Consider the following 17,213-nt stretch of genomic DNA (forward strand, 5'->3'; position numbering starts at 1 on the left):
CTGGTGTGAGGTGATACCTCATTGTGGTTTTGATTTGCATTTCTCTAATGATTAGTGAGGTTGAGCATCCTTTCATGTGTTTGTTGGCCGTCTGTAGATCTTCTTTGGAGAAATGTCTATTTAGGTCTTCTGAGGCCACCACATTTTTAACAAGGGTACAGAGTTTGTAAAACGTCTTCTTGCACCATGTCGCTGCTGCAAAAATTATACCTGTGGAAGAAAACCTTTCCAGCATGAGGCTCGTTTGCTCGTGGAAACGTGACCTCAGATGAGTAAACGGCTTTTGGCCCGCTCGCTGGGATTCGGACCTCTCTGAGTGAAAAGCTTTTTGCTACACCAGGCAGAGTCCAAGTGACTCTCACCCAGCAAATCCACTCAAAGAACCTCCTCCCCTCCATGGGCTTTTAATGAGCTGAGAGTGAATCAGTGGTCAGACCAAAGATTTTCAAAGTCTAGGGGGTTTGGGGCTTAGCAATGAGGATCTCCTTTTAAGGTGGATCATATTTTAAACACAGTTAGGAGTTTCCATATTTTAAACACAATTAGGTACTCTCCCAACTCCTACCAAGTAAGATTCTATTCCCTCCGAATGAGAAGAGCTTGCCCCTATAAGCTAGATCCCAACACATGCCGTAGTCTCCAAACAAAACAATTTACATTAATACCTGCACCCCAGCTGGAATTAACTCAGAGATTTCCTACAAGTACTGCACGTGTCTTCCTTATTGCTTAAGGTAAAAGAGTTTCATATTTGCCTGGTTCTTGAATCGATGCCTTACCACTGAGGCCTTGCTCCTGTCAAGTTGAATTTGGCTTAAGGAAAATGATTGATTTTTCAAAGTAAATTGGATGGATAGACGGAGAGTTGAGATGAAGAGTTGGGTAGATGAATGGACGGATGGCTGAACAGCCAGAAGGGTGAGGAGACAGGTCTGGAGAGATGGCTGGATGGATAAGTGGATAGGTAAGTGGATGAGCAGAAAGGGCTGGACGAATGGATGAGTCGATGAATACCTAAATGGGTAGGTAGGTGGGTGATTGGACGCATGGATGGATTGGTGAATACATTGATAGCTAAATATAGAAAATAAAACTTAGATGGAATGAAAGATACTCACTCAGCCCTGTCTTCACCACTTTGCACTGTAATTCGGGAAGCCCCCAGTTTGGGACGGAAGAGATTTATCACATTGTTGTTCCAGAGGAACTTGACCTTCTGGACTTTTCCTACATTGAGGTCCACATCAATGTCATGCATATGACTTGCATCTGGTCGGAGGGATCCTCTGAAAACATAGACAGAAAATGTTATATCAGCTGGATATATGAATACATAGGATGACAGCAATTTATTTTTTCTTCAAAAAACGGCTGCTGTTTCTGGTTTTCTGCAAATAGGTTGTATGACTTCATGCACATCCAGGGGCTGCTAAAACACAAATGTATTTGTGAAGAACAGACCTTTAAAAAATACTGGACTCTAGATTTCCACTGTCTTAGTTTGTCCCTAGAGGGAAGTTAAATATTTGGGGTGGTGTATTAACCCTATTAGTTCACTGCAGGACTATATTAATGCAATGTCTTATGTTAGAAGATGCCTGTGGGTCAGCCGAGGTCATTTGTTAGCCCCTCATATGTAGCACGGGAAGTTGTCAAAGAATTTTAACTTAACACGAAAATTATTATGTAAAAGTTTGTGCAAAATCCAGACTCTAATTTTACAGCGCGGTTATGCATTCATCCAACACACATTTACCAAGTATCTCATACGTCCAGCAAAAGTAGGTGCTGAGGCTACCACAGCAACGAGAAGCTGGCCTCAGGCTTCCTGTGTGTGTGTTGCCGGGAAGGGAGTTGCCATACAAACGCGCCTGGCCTAAGGAGAATTTGATTTTCCGAAAACCTAAGTCAGGAAGCAACGACTGACAATCCGAAAGGAGTTAGCATTTGTCTCATTTTAAATAGCCGGTTCCCCCTCTGGGCCTCACTCCTCTCATGTGTAAAATGGGGTGATTGAACCAGATGCTAAGCCTTCCTTCCAGGTTTGACATTCCAGGATTCAATGGTTCTGTATAATAGATGGCTAGATTTACAAAGCAGTTTATACCCAATCTTGTATGAAGAATCTATTATGGAAAGTATGGTCATTTCACTTTACTATCAAACTTACTTGAAAATTTCATATTGTTTTGAGTTTCCATTACTTCCATACAAAGCAATCCTGATGTACCCACTCACTTTCTTTTTTCCAGCCAGTGTGACAGATACCCTATATCTCCAACCTGTTGAAAGAAATACAATCATTCGAATAACTCCTCTTGTTGAAAAGAATGACCTCGTGGACGCAGCCTTGTTCCAAGCTCTACGTCCCCCGCGGATGAGAGGTAAGGGTGAATGTGAGTAATGATTTCCTTAAACGAGGTTTGGGGTCCTGGGATTCAGATTCTAGGTGGGGGTGAGGGACTCCAGAGGAAGTAAATCTTATACTTCAGCACAATCTCTTGTTGATACAGCAATGTATGTGCCCTGATGGATGCAGGGCAACTGGTTACTGTACCTGTGTACCCTGGGTACACATCACTGGCCATCCCCAGAAAGGCCACAGGGAGAGGGAGATGCTTGTGGCTATAATGTTTGGATAAATCACCTACTGCTCTTTTAGTTTATTGCTGTTTTCACATGCAACGGACATATTCTCAATAGAAAAACAACCCAGATAAATTAAAAAAAGAAAGAACCTTCATCAGCACCCCATCTACCTGCCCTGCATCCCAGGTCCTTCCCTGATGTCATCACTTTGGTCTCTATACTTAATCAAGTCCAGTGGTTCCCAATCAGGGGGAGATTTTGCCTCCCTGGGGACATTTGGCAATGTCTGGAGGCTTCTTTGGTTGTCACACTGGGGGTGAGGTGGGGTGGGCGTGGAGAGCTACTGGCATCTAGTGGGTAGAGACCAAGGATCTGTTAAACAAACTGCAATGCACAGGACAGACGCCTACAACAACGAATTATCCAGCCCCAAATGTCAGTAGTGTGAGGTTGAGATAGGCTGATCTAGAGCTTTCTCTTTCTCTTTCTCTCACACATCTATGTATATAAAAGAATATGGGCTTCTTTTCCCTTCTTTAAATAGTATGTGCTGTTATTCTCTATTCGCTCCACCCATCCCCACCCCAGAATGATTCCCTTTCTCCGTCCTGCCCTGTGTTCCGGAATGTTTGCCTCCCACCCCAGGATCCTTGCTGCTGTCTTTTAGCTGGGTTTAGCCAATACGAGGTGTATGCAGGAGGTCAGAAGGCCAGAGGAGAGAGGTGCGGGTGTCATCTCCCTGGCCCCCACCTTGCTCCAGAACCATGAGTCTGTCAGAAACTCCCTCCTTCCCTGTATTCTGAGAGCTGCACAGCCACCAGATTCCGGGGGCCTCGGCATCCCTTGCCCTTTTTTTTCTTGTTACAAAGAAAAATATTTTATTATAAAATTTTGGAAAATATGAATATGGGTAAGTAAAAATTTAACATGAAAATCTTGCTTGTTCCTTTAACCCTGCCCACACCTCTAACAGGAGGCCCTTCAGTAAAATCTCTCCATTTGAGCCACTTGGATGAGTTCTGTCTCCTGTTGGGACCCTGACTGATACATGACATGTTGCAGGCTGTTTTGTCGCTTGCCTTTTCACTAAATATGCCTTAGAGATCTCTCCTCAGCACATAGAGCTATCGCCTTCTTTTTAGCGGTTCTGTACAGTATTTGGTGGTTTACCAGTTGGTGGGTATCCAGGTTTCTCTCTCCAATCTTCTGGTATTAAAAACAGTGCTGCAGTGAACACCCTTGAGCACTTTCTCATGCAAGTATTTTCATAAGGTACACTCTGAGAAGTGGAATGACTGGGTCAAAGGAATATACATATAAGACTTTATAGAGAGTGCCAAACCGTGATCTTTCATGATAAATATTGTGAAGATCACATGAAATACTGTAAGTGAAAAGAGTTTTGTGAAGTGCTATATAAATTTTTTTTTTTAATGTAAAAATCCCTTGAAAAATAATTGCTCTTCTATTCGGCTACCGTGTGATATTAATTTTAACAAAATAATCTTGATCGTTTCGCTATCTTGTACTTTTTTAATGAGAAGCTGGGCAAAACAACAACAGAAATGCAGCGTGCTTGTGTGTGTGCAGGGGGACTGGTAGAAGATGTATTTAGCCGGAGACTTCTTGACTTACAGGGACTTTGCCCCGCCTTGCCCTCTTCTGTTAATGGATCCATCCTTCCTGCCACTGGGGTGGGTGGACATGTGACCCAGCCTGGGCCAATCACTGTACTTTATTCCATTGATCAGGATTTTTGGTTAAAGGAGTGAACTTGAGATCCAAGACAAATGCCATTCTACTGCCTTTCCATTATAGCTTAAACTGGTTGGAGGTGAGTTTCTGTCAATTGCTACCAAGGGTCCTAATAAGGCTGATACTCTGAAATTATTTGCAAGAATTTTTAAATGAGTAAAATGGAAACTTACAAGTAAAGTTACCACTGCTTCCTGTGTTCAGGAAAAAGGTTTGTCCCACAGCACTGGTTTTCCCCTGAAATTGGTCAGCATAGTGCCCCATTTTGGGGCATCCTTCAGTAGGACAAGGGAAACAGCCACTCTAGTGAAAGAAAACAGTCTGTCTGTGAGTCGTAGGCCTTTGACTCACCCATTTTCCTTTCCATCCTCCTGTCTATCCATCCATCCATCCATCCCTCCCTCATCCATCTTCTCATCTACCTATTCTTCCTTCCATTCATGTATCCATTCTACCCCTTCTCCCACATCCACTGCTCCATGCAGGCACGCATCCATCTACCCATGCATCCTTGCACACACTGGGAACTTTCCAGAATGAAAAGTTGGGGATCTAGGGAAGGCCCAGCACAGTTCAAGTCTGCTGTCCCCCTCCTGCCCATCCTATTCCTGGGAGGAAGGCTCTGTAAGCCTCAGCATTTCTAGTGCCTCCTTTCATTAGCCGTGGAGTTACATCTCTGCTCTGTTCCAAGCCAAAGGGACAACACCACCATCACCACCAACTTCCCTGGGCGCCTGGTGTGACCTACCTCCTGAAACTCATTGTAGGACGCACAAGGGTAGCCTAGGAAGCCATCGGGGCTGAGGATACTGCTTGAGTAATACTTGTAGCTTCTTATGTGATTGCAAGCCACAAAGTCTTGGGTTCCTGAGAAGACAAAGGCCAAGGGCGCTAACAAGAGGCATTAAACTTTTGAAGCCCGAACCATTCTGACCCAGCGAGGAATCACCTCTGCATTTCACAGGTGGATGATGGTGTCCCTGAACACCTTGGTCACAATTCACAATTTCTGTCATTGACCTTGACATACTTCGGGGCAAGTAGAAAAGCTGGGGGCTTGTTTAGTAGTGGTGGTTGGCTGGAGTCGCTTTCCTCTCCCCGGCACTGTCTATTTTCTGGGGTGGCCCCCCCTCAGGGCTAGGCAAGTGTTAGGGAGTGAGAAGGTCTAACAAGCACCTCTGTCTAATCCTCGGGGGCCAGGCATGTAATGTAAATAAATAACGAAGGCTTGGGGGAGTGGGGAGCGTTGGTTAGAGATATATCATACTTCACCTTTCGCGTGAACCAAGCTTTTCTGTCTATGGTCTCAGGCTGAGAAATTCTTCCTTCTTACTCCTCCAGGCATGAGGTAAAAGCAACGGAGAGCAAGGTCACCATGGCCTCTGGCTACTCTTTCACCGTCTTTCTCTTTAAACCAAAGTCCTCTTGTTTGGGAAATTGTTTTTTCCTGTCTCCACCTACTAGGTACAAACTTCCCATGGAGTGATCCACAGTGACCCTGGCATACCTGGGGACCACTGCTTGGGGGTCTGCTGGGCTCCATCCGCCACCCGTTGGGAAAGGAATGTTGCCCTTTGTGCTTGGGGGATTAGCTCTCCGTAGCCCCCCAGTCCCGCGCACCCCACACCAACACTCATTACCAGACAATAGGACCTGTTTCGAAGTTAACTGTCTCTTTCATCCAAAATTGCTGCCCAGGGATTCCATGTTAGAGAAGCAAGCGGATGTAATTGCTCCTCAGCGGCCAGGGTGAGTCGGCACGCACACAACAGAAGCACGTTCCAGCAACCGGCCACCTCTCTAATTAAACCTGGGCTCCTTCCTATTATGTGTGCCCTGCTCGTCCCATCGGAGAGGGGGCAGCCCTCACTGTGACTCTGGTGTTCTTTCAGAAATCAGATCCGCCAAGCAGCCCTCCCTCGAGTTACCCGGTGCTGAGCAGAGAGGAGGTGGATGTTGGCTATTGTTTTATCGACTCTGCTCTTTCACATGAGGCACATGGAAGATCAAAATGCCACGGAAGGCCGCTCAGCTCAAGGTAAAAAACTGGACACAGAGCTTGCTTTGCGCCAGGCCCTGCGCAGGGTCCTGAGGAGTCCAGGTCGCCCAGGCCATGGCCCCTGGCCTCGGGGAACTCCCCACTCAGAAAAAATAAAGACTAAAATGAGACGATCACAGACTCAAAGCCTCCACTTTTAGGGAGGAGAGTGGCGCCTGTTCTCAGGGGAGGGGCAACAGGAATAGCCCCGGGCCAGAACAAGGGGCGGCTAATGGAGATGGCACTTTAGGTCTCCTAACATTAGGGGTACTGAGCCTGCTCTCTCAGATAAATGGAGACACGCACAAGGCTCGTCCCCCAGACCCCCAGGCCTCCGCCTCCATGCACGTGCCCCTCAAACCCACAGGGCACGGCCGTCCTCCCCCTTCCCCCCATCGTCTTCTTACCAGCTCAGTCCCTTTCCATCCCTAGCACCTGACAATAGCAAATGGCAAGAAAGTCAAAACCCTCCACATCTTTGCTTATGCTCTGCAGATCTTCAAGGAGCCTGCACTGAAGGAAGGATGGGGGCCAAAGGCAAAGCTGGGTCCTAACTGATGCGCCAGTGCAGCCCATGTCTCAGCATCCTGCTAAGGGGGAGAAGGCGCAGGCTGGGCATGGGGTCGGGCTTTGCAGCCAGAAATTGGGCTTAAATATAAGGTGGCCTTGGGCAAGTTTTATCACTTTTCTGGCCCCATTTCCTCGTCTGTAAAACGGGGCTAATCAGAGTAACTATCTCGTGCCACTGCTGTGAAAATGCCCGGCACAGACCACACCACCTGCCTTCTCCCCAAGTGGAGCAGCTGCTGTCTTGCTTCCCTCATTTACATACCTTCCCATATTCCATTTATATCAATGATGGTTGACAAGGCATTTTTCTGACATCCAGGCATTTCCCTTCCTCCATTTGGGTAGAAATCCAGGTGGCCCACCTTTTGGCTCATTCCAAAACCTGAAACATTGGCAGCAGAGACGAGTGGGAGGGAAGTGGTCCCAGAGTCAGGTGGTGGCCACGAAGAGCGTTCAGCTCCTTCCAATGGGAGGAAGAGCCTTCTTGGCAACTTCTCCCCACAGTGCAGCCACCCTGTCTCTGGCTCTGCGGAAGTTCTCAGATGAGCACTTGGCAAGACAAGAAAGGAGGAGAGGGCTTCCCTGGTGGCACAGTGGTTGAGAGTCCACCTGCCGATGCAGGGGACAGGGGTTCATGCCCCGGTGCGGGAAGATCCCGCATGCTGCGGAGCGGCTGGGCCTGTGAGCCATGGCCGCTGAGCCTGCGTGTCCGGAGCCTGTGCTCCACAACGGGAGAGGCCGCGTACCACAAAAAAATAAATAAATAAGTAAAAAATAAAAGAAAGGAGAAGGCCCTGAACAACAACGATACCATCATCGGTGTCCTGATACCATTATGCACCAGAAGACACATGTCAGGGCAGGGCTGGTGCACTTTTTATTACTTTATTCATTTTAAAATTTTGGTTTCTACATTATAGTGTTAACTGAGACCACATAAACTTTGTTGTTATATTGAGAACCACAGCATAATGGCTAGATGGTTTGGATTTTGAAGCACATAGACCTGTGATCACATCCTGGTTCTTCTTACACATCTGTGATCTTGACAATTACTTGATCAATTACTTTACCTTGTCGAGCCTCAGTTTCCTCAGCTATGAAGTGGTAATAACAATACCCACTTTTCAGGGTTGTTACAACGATTAATGAGCTAATGTATGCAAAATGTTCAATGCAGCACATGGTAAACACTTCATAAGTGATAGGATCATCAAAACCATACCTTTTATTGGTACATTTCATGAGTGGTTATACAAGAAAATATTGAAAAAAGAATGTTAATTTTAGAAGAATTCAATTAAGGGCTATATTTAATCTCCAACAAAACAAACTGTAAGCAAAGCTTTGACAAAAGAAGAAAAAAAATGCAAAGATTACCTTTGCATTTTGCAAGTACAGGTCAAACATCAATAATAAATGCCACTCTGGATACTGACAGACTAGGGAAGGATGCAGAGTCTGGAGACGGAGGGAGCCTTCCACAGGTTATAGAAGCCTTTCGTCCTACCTTGGGCCTCAGGCTGACATCACTGGCACTGAACTTGCTGTTTGTTTGTGGCTGACACCCGTTTTGACTGGTTGGTTAACCATTTTGAATACCACCCTGTGGTATGTGTGTGCAGGTGGGGGAGGGTGGCAGGGGGCACATGCCTGGATCTGCTCTCATCAGTTACAGCCCTGGTCCCTGAGAGGTGGGGTGAGGAACTTACCCAGGAAAGGGATTATGGGAGCAGAATCCGTGTGAATCACATCCACAAACATGGCATCAGACGGGTCCAGCCGAACCTCCTCTGGCGTGCCCTGGAAGCATGGCTGTGCCGGGTCTAGCCCTAAGAAGGGGGAGGTGGACAGGGAGGCCGCACTCTAAGACCACCCAGGATCTAAACCCTGTACGCACAAAATCCATGGGGATTCCTGGGCGAAGGATCCCACGCCCCAGCAGTCATAGTTTGGAGAATTGAGTCTGTAGGTCCTGGTCTGCTTGGGAGAGAGGCTGGGACAGAAAGGCTGCCAGTGGGGTCGTTGCCTGTCACAGGACATCCAGAAATCCCCACTGCCTGGCGTCATGGAATATCGGGATGGTGCCCTTGCTCCCTTCGTCTCCCTTTTCCTTTCTTCCCTCACATACGTTCTGTTTGGCTACAGCTCTCCAAGACTGAGCTCCCGGGCCCGGCCCAGCTCCTCCACAGTCTCCGAGCCCTGCACGGCCCATTCCCCCGCGTCTGTGGTCATGGCCCCCGGCCTGCTGCTCGCTCTCCCACACTCTCCCACACTCTCCAAGAGCCCCTCAAACACGACCTCTTCATGGAAAGTGTAGCCTCTCCTTTCTTGGGTCATTCCCTCCTCATTGCATAGGATTCTTCTGCATTCGTTAATTCTGCTTTGACTTTTATTTGTCTACTTAGTTGTCTGCCTCCTGCACTAGACTGTGGATTTCCTGAGGCAGGGGCCGTGCCCAGTTCATCTTCAAAGACAAGCAGAAGGTGGAAGGAGCAGGGCACTCAGGACTCGGTGACCTACATCTAGTGCTGGCTGCTCAAGGCCAGGAGCCTGTCCTCCTTGCACCTGGAAAGTGGGGATAACAACAGTAACTCCCCTGGCAGGGTTACTGTGAAAATCCCATGGAAAGATCTAAGAGAAAGGACATTGCAAACTGAAAAATATCCTTTATCCTTCACCCGAAGCCTAGCCTGGTGCCCAGAGCAACAGACGCATTCATTAAATGCTGACTTGAACAGTTTGCCTAAGTTACATATTGATGTGGTGCACCAAACGGTTGTCTGTGTCTATGTCTGTGTATTCATTCTGCCTGGTGTTTCCTTCCTCCATTTATTCTTTACTGAGCACCTGCTATGGCAGGTCTCAGCTAGTCACTTTCATTTTCTGCCTGTCCTGGCACAGGGAAGACATTCAATAAATATTTGTGGAACTGATGAATTGATTTTTTTCAAAAATCAGCTCACTTTTTAAAAAACTTTGCCATACTCTACCAATAATAACCCTGAAGTCATGAGTTTAATGTGTTAGTTATATTTTTCTTTTTTTATAAATGTATTTTTGCTTACAATCCTGTATTTTCTAGCACACGTGAAAATATATGAACAATTATTTTTCAAGTCCCCTGCACCACCTAAAACCAGTTCCAGGAGGATCGGAAGGGGCGCCCTTGGCCGTGGAAAGCGCGCGGGTCTCTCCTTCCACCGCCTGCTCCCCTGGCTGGGCCGGCGCCCGCCCCCAACCCCGGCCCAGAGACCCTACCTGTGATCCTGCCCACGCGGCCCCCCAGCCTCCTGCCCGCCTCAGCGGCCGTGTGCGCGCCCAGGCTGTGGCCGATGAGGTGCACGTTCTCGGGGCCATAGCCCAGCTGGGTCTGCGGAGGGAAGGAGCATCAGGTCCCAGAGCACCAGGTGGGGATGCGCGGCTCTCGGGGAGCGGGGATTGGGGCGGGACCCAGGCTGGAAACTCGGGAGGAACGACCCCCGGCTCCAGGCCGCCGCCTAGGACAGCGCGACCCGGCCCCTGGCTGGCCACAGGGGTAACGGTGCTCCCGGGGTCCGGCTGGCGCGCGGGGTAACGGTGCTGACCAGCGGCCAGCGCATCACCTGCAGGCCGCCCTGGCCGGGACTGGCAGTGCTCTGCCAGCTCCCACACGCAGCCCACCGCGGACCTCCCTCCCCTCGTCCCCGGCAGGGGCTGGGCCAGTGCAGAACGTGGTAATGGGCCCGGCTCTGGGGGTCTCCAGACTCGACCTTCCTGGAGGCCGTAAGGGACCTTCCCTGAGAGCGAAGACTCATCTGGGCTGAGAACTTCAGGGCAGCCCAGCCTGCTCTACAATTCCCAGAACAGCCTGCAAGGAAGGCTTATTTCAAAAGGGGAAACTGAGGCCTGAAGAGGTTAGTCTGCCTCAGGCCCCACAGCTAGGGATCTTCAGGACAACCCCGGAGGGAGGAAGTTTGCAGCTTCATGTAGCAAAGGCCCTTCTTGGGCTCCCGGCTTTCAGGCTCTGCCTCTACCCATGGGTCCCCAGGCTGCAACTGGGTGCCACGGGGTGCTGGCCTGCCCCTCTCCTGCCCCCTACCCACAGGATGTGGCCCAGGCAGGGGTTTACCGACAGCCCTTGTATTAAGTAAGCTATCTCCGCTCCCACGACCCGAGTGTTGTGGACAGCTTGGGTGTATCCTGTCCTGGCCCCGCGCTTCCAGTCCACACACATGCAGTTCACCTTCTCCACTTTAAACATTTTCTGGGAAAGACAAACATGAGGGAGAAACCAGTTTATTAACAGCCACGGGTTGCACACTCCACAGATAGGCGTTCACAACCGTCAAGCATCTAGCTTGTGTCAGAACTTTAACATTCCTCACACTCGTCCTGATCCACACCACAGTGCTGTGAACTGGGTATACTTACTCCCACTTAGCAGATGTGGAAACTGAGACCTGGAACAGAGTGACTTGTCTAAGGTTTTACAGATGGTCATTGACACAACCAGGTCAGAAAGATGACTTATGAGGTCAGGGGTTAGCAAACTACTACCCGAGTGCCAAATCCACTCGGGTAGTAGTTTGCTAACTGCTTTTATGAAGTTTTATTGCAAACAGCCACACCCATTTGTTTACAGATTGTTCACCTCTGCCTCATAGCTACAACAGAAGCCATATGAACTGAAACCATATGGCCCGCAAATGCTACAATATTTATTACCTGCTCTTCTACAGGAAAGTTTGCAGACCCTTATACTAGATAGTTGGAGCCACAGAGAGGCTGCTTTTATGTTCCCAAAAATGCTTTGATGGGAGATATAAAGTATTGAGGGACAAGCTTAATAAGATGAAATTTAGACCGAGGTAGGAGACAACTCTCCCGGATACATGCATCTTTTGTATCATGTAGTGTGACCCAAGCACAGATACTGGTGCCTTGGGGGCTGGAGGGAAGAAACATCAGAAAGGGCTACATTATATCCTTTGTTCATTTGGGGAGGTCCTGGACTGCATTTTGAAGTTGGGAGTGGTTGGCTGGGGGGTCAAGGCATCATGGTGGACCACATACCCTTGGCTCTCCAATACCCAGGTCCGCGTAGCCTCCCTCTGGAACTCAGGAGGCACGTGTGAAACCCCAGACCAAGAGGAACAAAGAGCGCTCCGGCAGAAGCTGCTCGAGGTCTTATCCCACTGCAGCTTAAGCCTCTAAGAGCCGTGCCACGGGCACCTCCTACAGGCCAAAGCTGTAGACACACGGGATTGTGGTGTCTTGTGGACAGAAGACCTCGTTTCGCATTCCACGTCTGGATTCAACTTTGGGCAAGTACTGAAGTTTTCTTTGCCTCAATTTCTTCATCTATAAAATGAGAACCATAACTGTGCCTGCCTCACAGCGTGGCTGGGAGGGTTAAACGGGACAAGGACTGTGGAATGATTCGCACAATGCCAGACTCCCAGTAAGTGCTCAGGAAATGGATGGTATGAATAAGCATTCATTACTAATATTCACGGTCACTATAGAGCTGCGCTGGCCAATACTGTGGCCAGGAGCCACGTGTGGCTCTTTACAGTTAATTAAAATGAAATAAAATTTAAAATTCAGTTCTTTGGTCACACTGGCCACAAGCCAAGTGGTCAGTAAGCACAGGTGGCCAGTGGCTCCTGATCCGGTAGTGCAGATATAGAGCATTCCCATCATCACAGCAAATGCTTTTGGATAGTAGTGCTGCGGGGGGTAAAGTATTTTTTATGACATACAAGGGTTTTATATAAGCCATCAGAGACAAACGCCAGGTCATTTGCTGTTGTCTCCACCTCTGGGCCTTTCTGATTGGACTCTGGGTCTTTTCAGCCTCATAAGGAGATGTTTGACTAGAGGTTCGTGGGTTGGGAGACCTTGACATTGGGTAGCCATGAGAACCCGAGTTTTCCTCAGTGGTTTTAGGATGGACCCGTCTCTCCTGGGAAGTTATCCTTTCCCAGCCTCAGGGGATGCGGAGCTTGCCTCTATGTGCTGAGCGCTGCTCTCACCAGGTGAGGAGGGTGAATGCCTACCTTGCACAGGTCAATTATCCAGTCCTCCTCCCCCTTGTCTAGGAAGCCGTGGATGACGAAGCGTGTCTTGCGGTCCAGCTGGAAGTTTGAAGCCTCGATGGTGGCTAGGTCAGTGACATTGATCCGCTGGTTAAATTAGAAAAGATGAATTTGAGTGTTGGCCTTTCCAAGCCACAGACCCATTAGAGCCCATTCCCGTAGCCAAGGTGACAGATTCAACTCCCACGAAGTTGGATGAGGCTAGAACAGGAGTTCCTGACTTAGGGTTGGAGGATAGAATTCAGAACGTCCAAGTTTATTGATTTTTCTATACTGAAATGTAGCATTTTTGTTAATTGTGAAATTGAGCAACAAACATAGCAGACTTAGCAATACACTGTCACCAATAGAGGTGGCAGATATTTTCATTTTATATTACAGTTGTTACAGATATTTAAAAATATCATCTGTACTCATTACTATTAAAATTACAGAAGTTATTAGACCAACCCCTAGACCTTGTTCTTTAGTGAGATAATAAAGCAGCATATTTATCTTTTTAAATCTTCTGATAACTGTTTTCCAGTATAATTAGTGCCCTTTTTAATCCAATGTTTTTTATTTTATGCATTTAACCCTTCCTGCTCTGTTGAGGTGCATCTCCCCTCTGCCAGATGCTTCTGGCCCAGGGGTTCCTCAGCTTTTCTGTGCCAGGACCTCTTTGGCCATCTGGGGAACCCTATGAGTCCCTTCTCAGGCTTTTTTTTTTTTTTTTTGCATAAAATATATTTTATTTTTTTAAATGGGGACTCTGGGTGGGTAGTTTGTCACCTAGAATCCGACAGTAGGTGACCTCGGGGACCTATAGACAGACACCCTGCTCTCTCAAACTGGGTTTGGGGTCAGAGCTGTGAGCTGCTTGAGTTCTGAGCAAGTTCTTCCTGTTCACTTCTGAGCACCTGGAGGAAGCCTGCTGGCCTCCACCTGGCAGGCCTTCTAGGAACTGAAGATTGCTCCAAGGGTCCCCAAATTTCTCCTTTGTCATTAAATGTCCCCTGTTCCCCTTCTAGCTCCTGAGGAAGGATTTACATCTCCCGACCCCTACCCTCTGAGGGGCTACGCTCCCTCCACTGCCTGGTTTGGAAAGAAGCCAGACCCTCTCAGGGATACATAGGTCTGGGTTTCTCCATAAGAGCTGCTCACACCCCCTTCCTTCCCAAACAGGGTTCTAATCCTTGGAAGCCCTGCAGTTCTGTGCACAAGTGTGTGAATGTGTCCGTTTCCGGGTTGGGCGCCCATAAATTTCATCAGATACTCGAAGGGATTTATGATCCCGAGAGCTAAGATGGCTCTAAGTCTAACACTGGTGAGGGAGCGTCATGTGAAAAGTTCCAAGGCAGTGAATTATTCCTCAGACAACCATGTGAAGGCTCCAGTGTGGGCGCCCAAATCCCCCACCATGCGGTCATTCTGTGCCCCTCTTACTTGGTAGTTATTTGGATTCTCATTTGTATACAGAAGAAAGTGGGTGTCAATGTCCTTGGGAGACCAGGGAAATAACTTTAAAGGCCGCTGAAAGATGCTGGTCCATGGTTTTTCATCGGAAAAGCAGCCGAAAGGTTTGTAGCAGATCTCCTTTCCTGGGGCAGGAAGAGGAACAAACAGGACACGTGTGAGGTTCTGAGAAGGAGCAATGTCATGTCAGCTACTCGGGAGGACTCTTCAGGGTACAGATCAGGGCTGGTGAAGGCCGCTGCTCATCTTTATCTTTGCTGTCGGTGTTCCTCAGACTTCTGTGGTGATAAGAACCACCTGGGGGCTGAGGGTGAATGAGCATCTTCACACTCCCAGGCCCCTCCCTCAGAGATTCTGATTCAGAGGGTCCGGGGTGGGGCCCGAGAAACAGCATATTTAATAAGTGCCCCTGTTCATCAGGCAGGTTGGGGAATCACTGAGAATTCCTGGGAACCTTCAGCCTTAAAACTACCTCTTGCAGGAAACTCCCAGATGGCCCTTTACATCCACTCATCAACCATCATGTATTTATCAAGTGTCTACGAATGCCGTAGCACAGAGATGCTATTCGATGAGTCTTGAGGTCTCTCTTACGTCCAGCACAGGCCATGCACACAGTAGGCATTCCTGGGTATCTGTCCAGTCCACATGTCTTCACGTCATCCTCCTATGCACCTTTGTTTTTTCCAAATTATTCTCTGCCATTTCAGATTTCCCTGTTGTTCTTTGAAAAGGTAAATGTCTTAAGAACAGGGAGAATTTATTTTTGCATCATACTGTGTATAGTAGGGGCTCAGTACATGCAGTTGATGACCTAAATAACCCCATCTAAATCCGAGGGTCCTTTCTCTAGTCCATGATATATTTTCACAATTATGTCACCCCCAGTATAACCAGGGGTGACATAATTTCAAATCCAGAGGATTACGATGGATTTTCTCTCTTAGTCTTCCTCAACTGATGGAGCCAATTATTAGTCATTCATTCAAAAACTGGTAATAGTTAATACTTGTTGTTTACTATGTGCCAGATACCACACTAGTGTTTTACCAGTATTGGCCTCCAAACAGCCCATGAGGAAGGAATGAATATTACCTTTATTTGACAGAAGAAGAGCCCAAGGCACGGAGACGAAAAGTCAGCTACCCAAGGCCACAGCCAGTGGTGGAGCCACGATTTGAACCCTAGAAGCTTAACTGGGAATAAAAGTAGGAACTGGGGAGCCATAGAGACAAATCAGATCGAAACCCGGCCCTGAAAGAGAGGAAACCTAACTGGGAAGGAATAATGACAGCGTTGAATTCATTCTGGGAAGAGGGAACCGTCCCACAGGAAAGGCCACAGGAGGTTAAAGCAACCTTGGCTTCAGATGGTAAGCGCAGGGGCTTCGATGCCAGGTTAAGATACCTGGGTGTTAGGTGGGTAGTGGGGAGGTGCTGGGGGTGCTGAGCCGGTGACTGGGGTGGGAGACAAGAGTAAGTGGCTCAGAGGTGGGGGAGCCTGGGGGCAGGGCTGTGGGCCTGGAGAGGGGAGAGGCCTTCTGACCTGATGGCAGAGGAAGTTAAGGAAGAGGCGGGGAGATGGGGCGAGGGGGTGCTGTCCAAGCCTGGTGGGGGACAAGTGAGTTTGAGGCATGGTGGGAGGCCCTGGTGGAGCTGCCTGGAACTTGGGAGGACTGGGGCTGTGCTGCTGGGGACTGGACAAGGGGGCAGTCCTGAGGAAAAGACACATGAGGAGAGCACCTGGAGTGACCTTTGGAAACGCCCGTGTCTGGGGCAGGAGGAAGCAGCAGATCAGCGAAGGAGACCAAGAGGGGTTGGAAAGGCCTGAGGAGCAGCCAGACCCCACCCGGGCTCTTCTGTCGGGGGCCGGGTCTGGCGGCAAGGCTGGGCTGGAATTCCAGAAAGGCAAGAGGGGGCTGGGGGCAAGCTGAGGAGACAAGGGGAAAGGGTCCGGATGCAGAAGCAAGCCCTTGCAGGGACTGGAGGAGACCACGTCTGTTCTTGGGGAGACTGTGCTCAGCAGGGTTTGGGGGCCTCACGAGCCAGGCAGTGAGGGGTTCTGACTGATGGGAGAGGAGGTGAGAAGACCCGGCAGTGTGGGAAAGAGAGCACCTGTGAGGTACACCTGCGAGGTACACGTGTGAGGAGGTGGGGGGATGGGCATAAGCAGATTCGGGCTCAAGGGGGCTTTGGTAACAAGGGAGGTTTCAGGACAAGTAGAACGTGGGTGTCTGCATCTCCTCTGGGCAGGAGGCCGGGCAGGACGGGAGTTCACAGAGGGACACGTCCACAAGATTTTAGTCTGCAGACGTGCACTTGTCTATGCCTAGGAACTGAGGGTATTGGGGGCCTGACAAGAACGTCCCACTCTCCACCTGGCCCAGCTGCCTGCCACCTCCGTCGCCTGCTCCAGCCACTGGAGCCTTTGCAGGAGGACGGAAACCAAGCTGGACAATGCTGGGATAATCCTTGTTGAGCACGGTGCCCTGTCTCTACCACAGAGTCATCACTCCCCGACTGGTAGCGATTGCTGTTTCATGCAATAATGATAATGCTATTAATTAGGGAGAAAGTGATGAGGATGCCTCTGTCTGTCTCACCCAAAGGCCAGCCCAGGCACGGTCACCAAAGGGATGGTGACAGCATCCTCACCTCTGACTGTGGCCAGCAGGAGAAGGCCGATGGTCCAAGAGGGCAGCATCTTCGGGGATGAAGACAGAGACG

General features: G+C 49.0%; 1 protein-coding gene across 2 annotated transcripts; it reads right to left on the reverse strand.

Moving 5' to 3' along the window:
• Nucleotides 1-146: 146 nt before the first annotated feature.
• On the reverse strand, nucleotides 147-17,190 carry LOC115843401 (pancreatic lipase-related protein 2). Of its 2 annotated transcripts, none has more exons than XM_030839351.1 (12): nucleotides 17,142-17,190; nucleotides 14,458-14,612; nucleotides 12,994-13,119; nucleotides 11,064-11,198; nucleotides 10,214-10,325; nucleotides 8,665-8,784; nucleotides 7,215-7,334; nucleotides 5,093-5,211; nucleotides 4,518-4,647; nucleotides 2,171-2,282; nucleotides 1,138-1,286; nucleotides 147-247 (listed from the first exon to the last, which is right to left on the reverse strand). In XM_030839351.1, exons 1-12 carry the CDS (start codon nucleotides 17,188-17,190, stop codon nucleotides 147-149), a joined length of 1,428 nt encoding a protein of 475 aa, XP_030695211.1. The 2 variants fall into 2 exon arrangements, with proteins under 2 accessions (XP_030695211.1, XP_030695212.1); XM_030839352.1 differs by having other exon boundaries at nucleotides 147-210; nucleotides 1,119-1,286.
• Between the last annotated feature and the right edge of the window lie 23 nt (nucleotides 17,191-17,213).

This window comes from Globicephala melas, chromosome 16 (genome assembly GCF_963455315.2).
Source record: "Globicephala melas chromosome 16, mGloMel1.2, whole genome shotgun sequence".
NCBI lineage: Eukaryota > Metazoa > Chordata > Mammalia > Artiodactyla > Delphinidae > Globicephala > Globicephala melas.

Coding starts and splice junctions, on each gene's coding strand:
- LOC115843401 (XM_030839351.1), bottom strand. CDS start 17,190: ATGCTGCCCTCTTGGACCATCGGCCTTCTCCTGCTGGCCACAGTCAGA. Junction 7,335..8,664: donor TCCCATAATCCCTTTCCTGG/GTAAGTTCCTCA, acceptor CCAATGTTTCAG/GTTTTGGAATGAGCCAAAAG. Junction 2,283..4,517: donor AAGCAGTGGTAACTTTACTT/GTAAGTTTCCAT, acceptor TTCTTTCAACAG/GTTGGAGATATAGGGTATCT.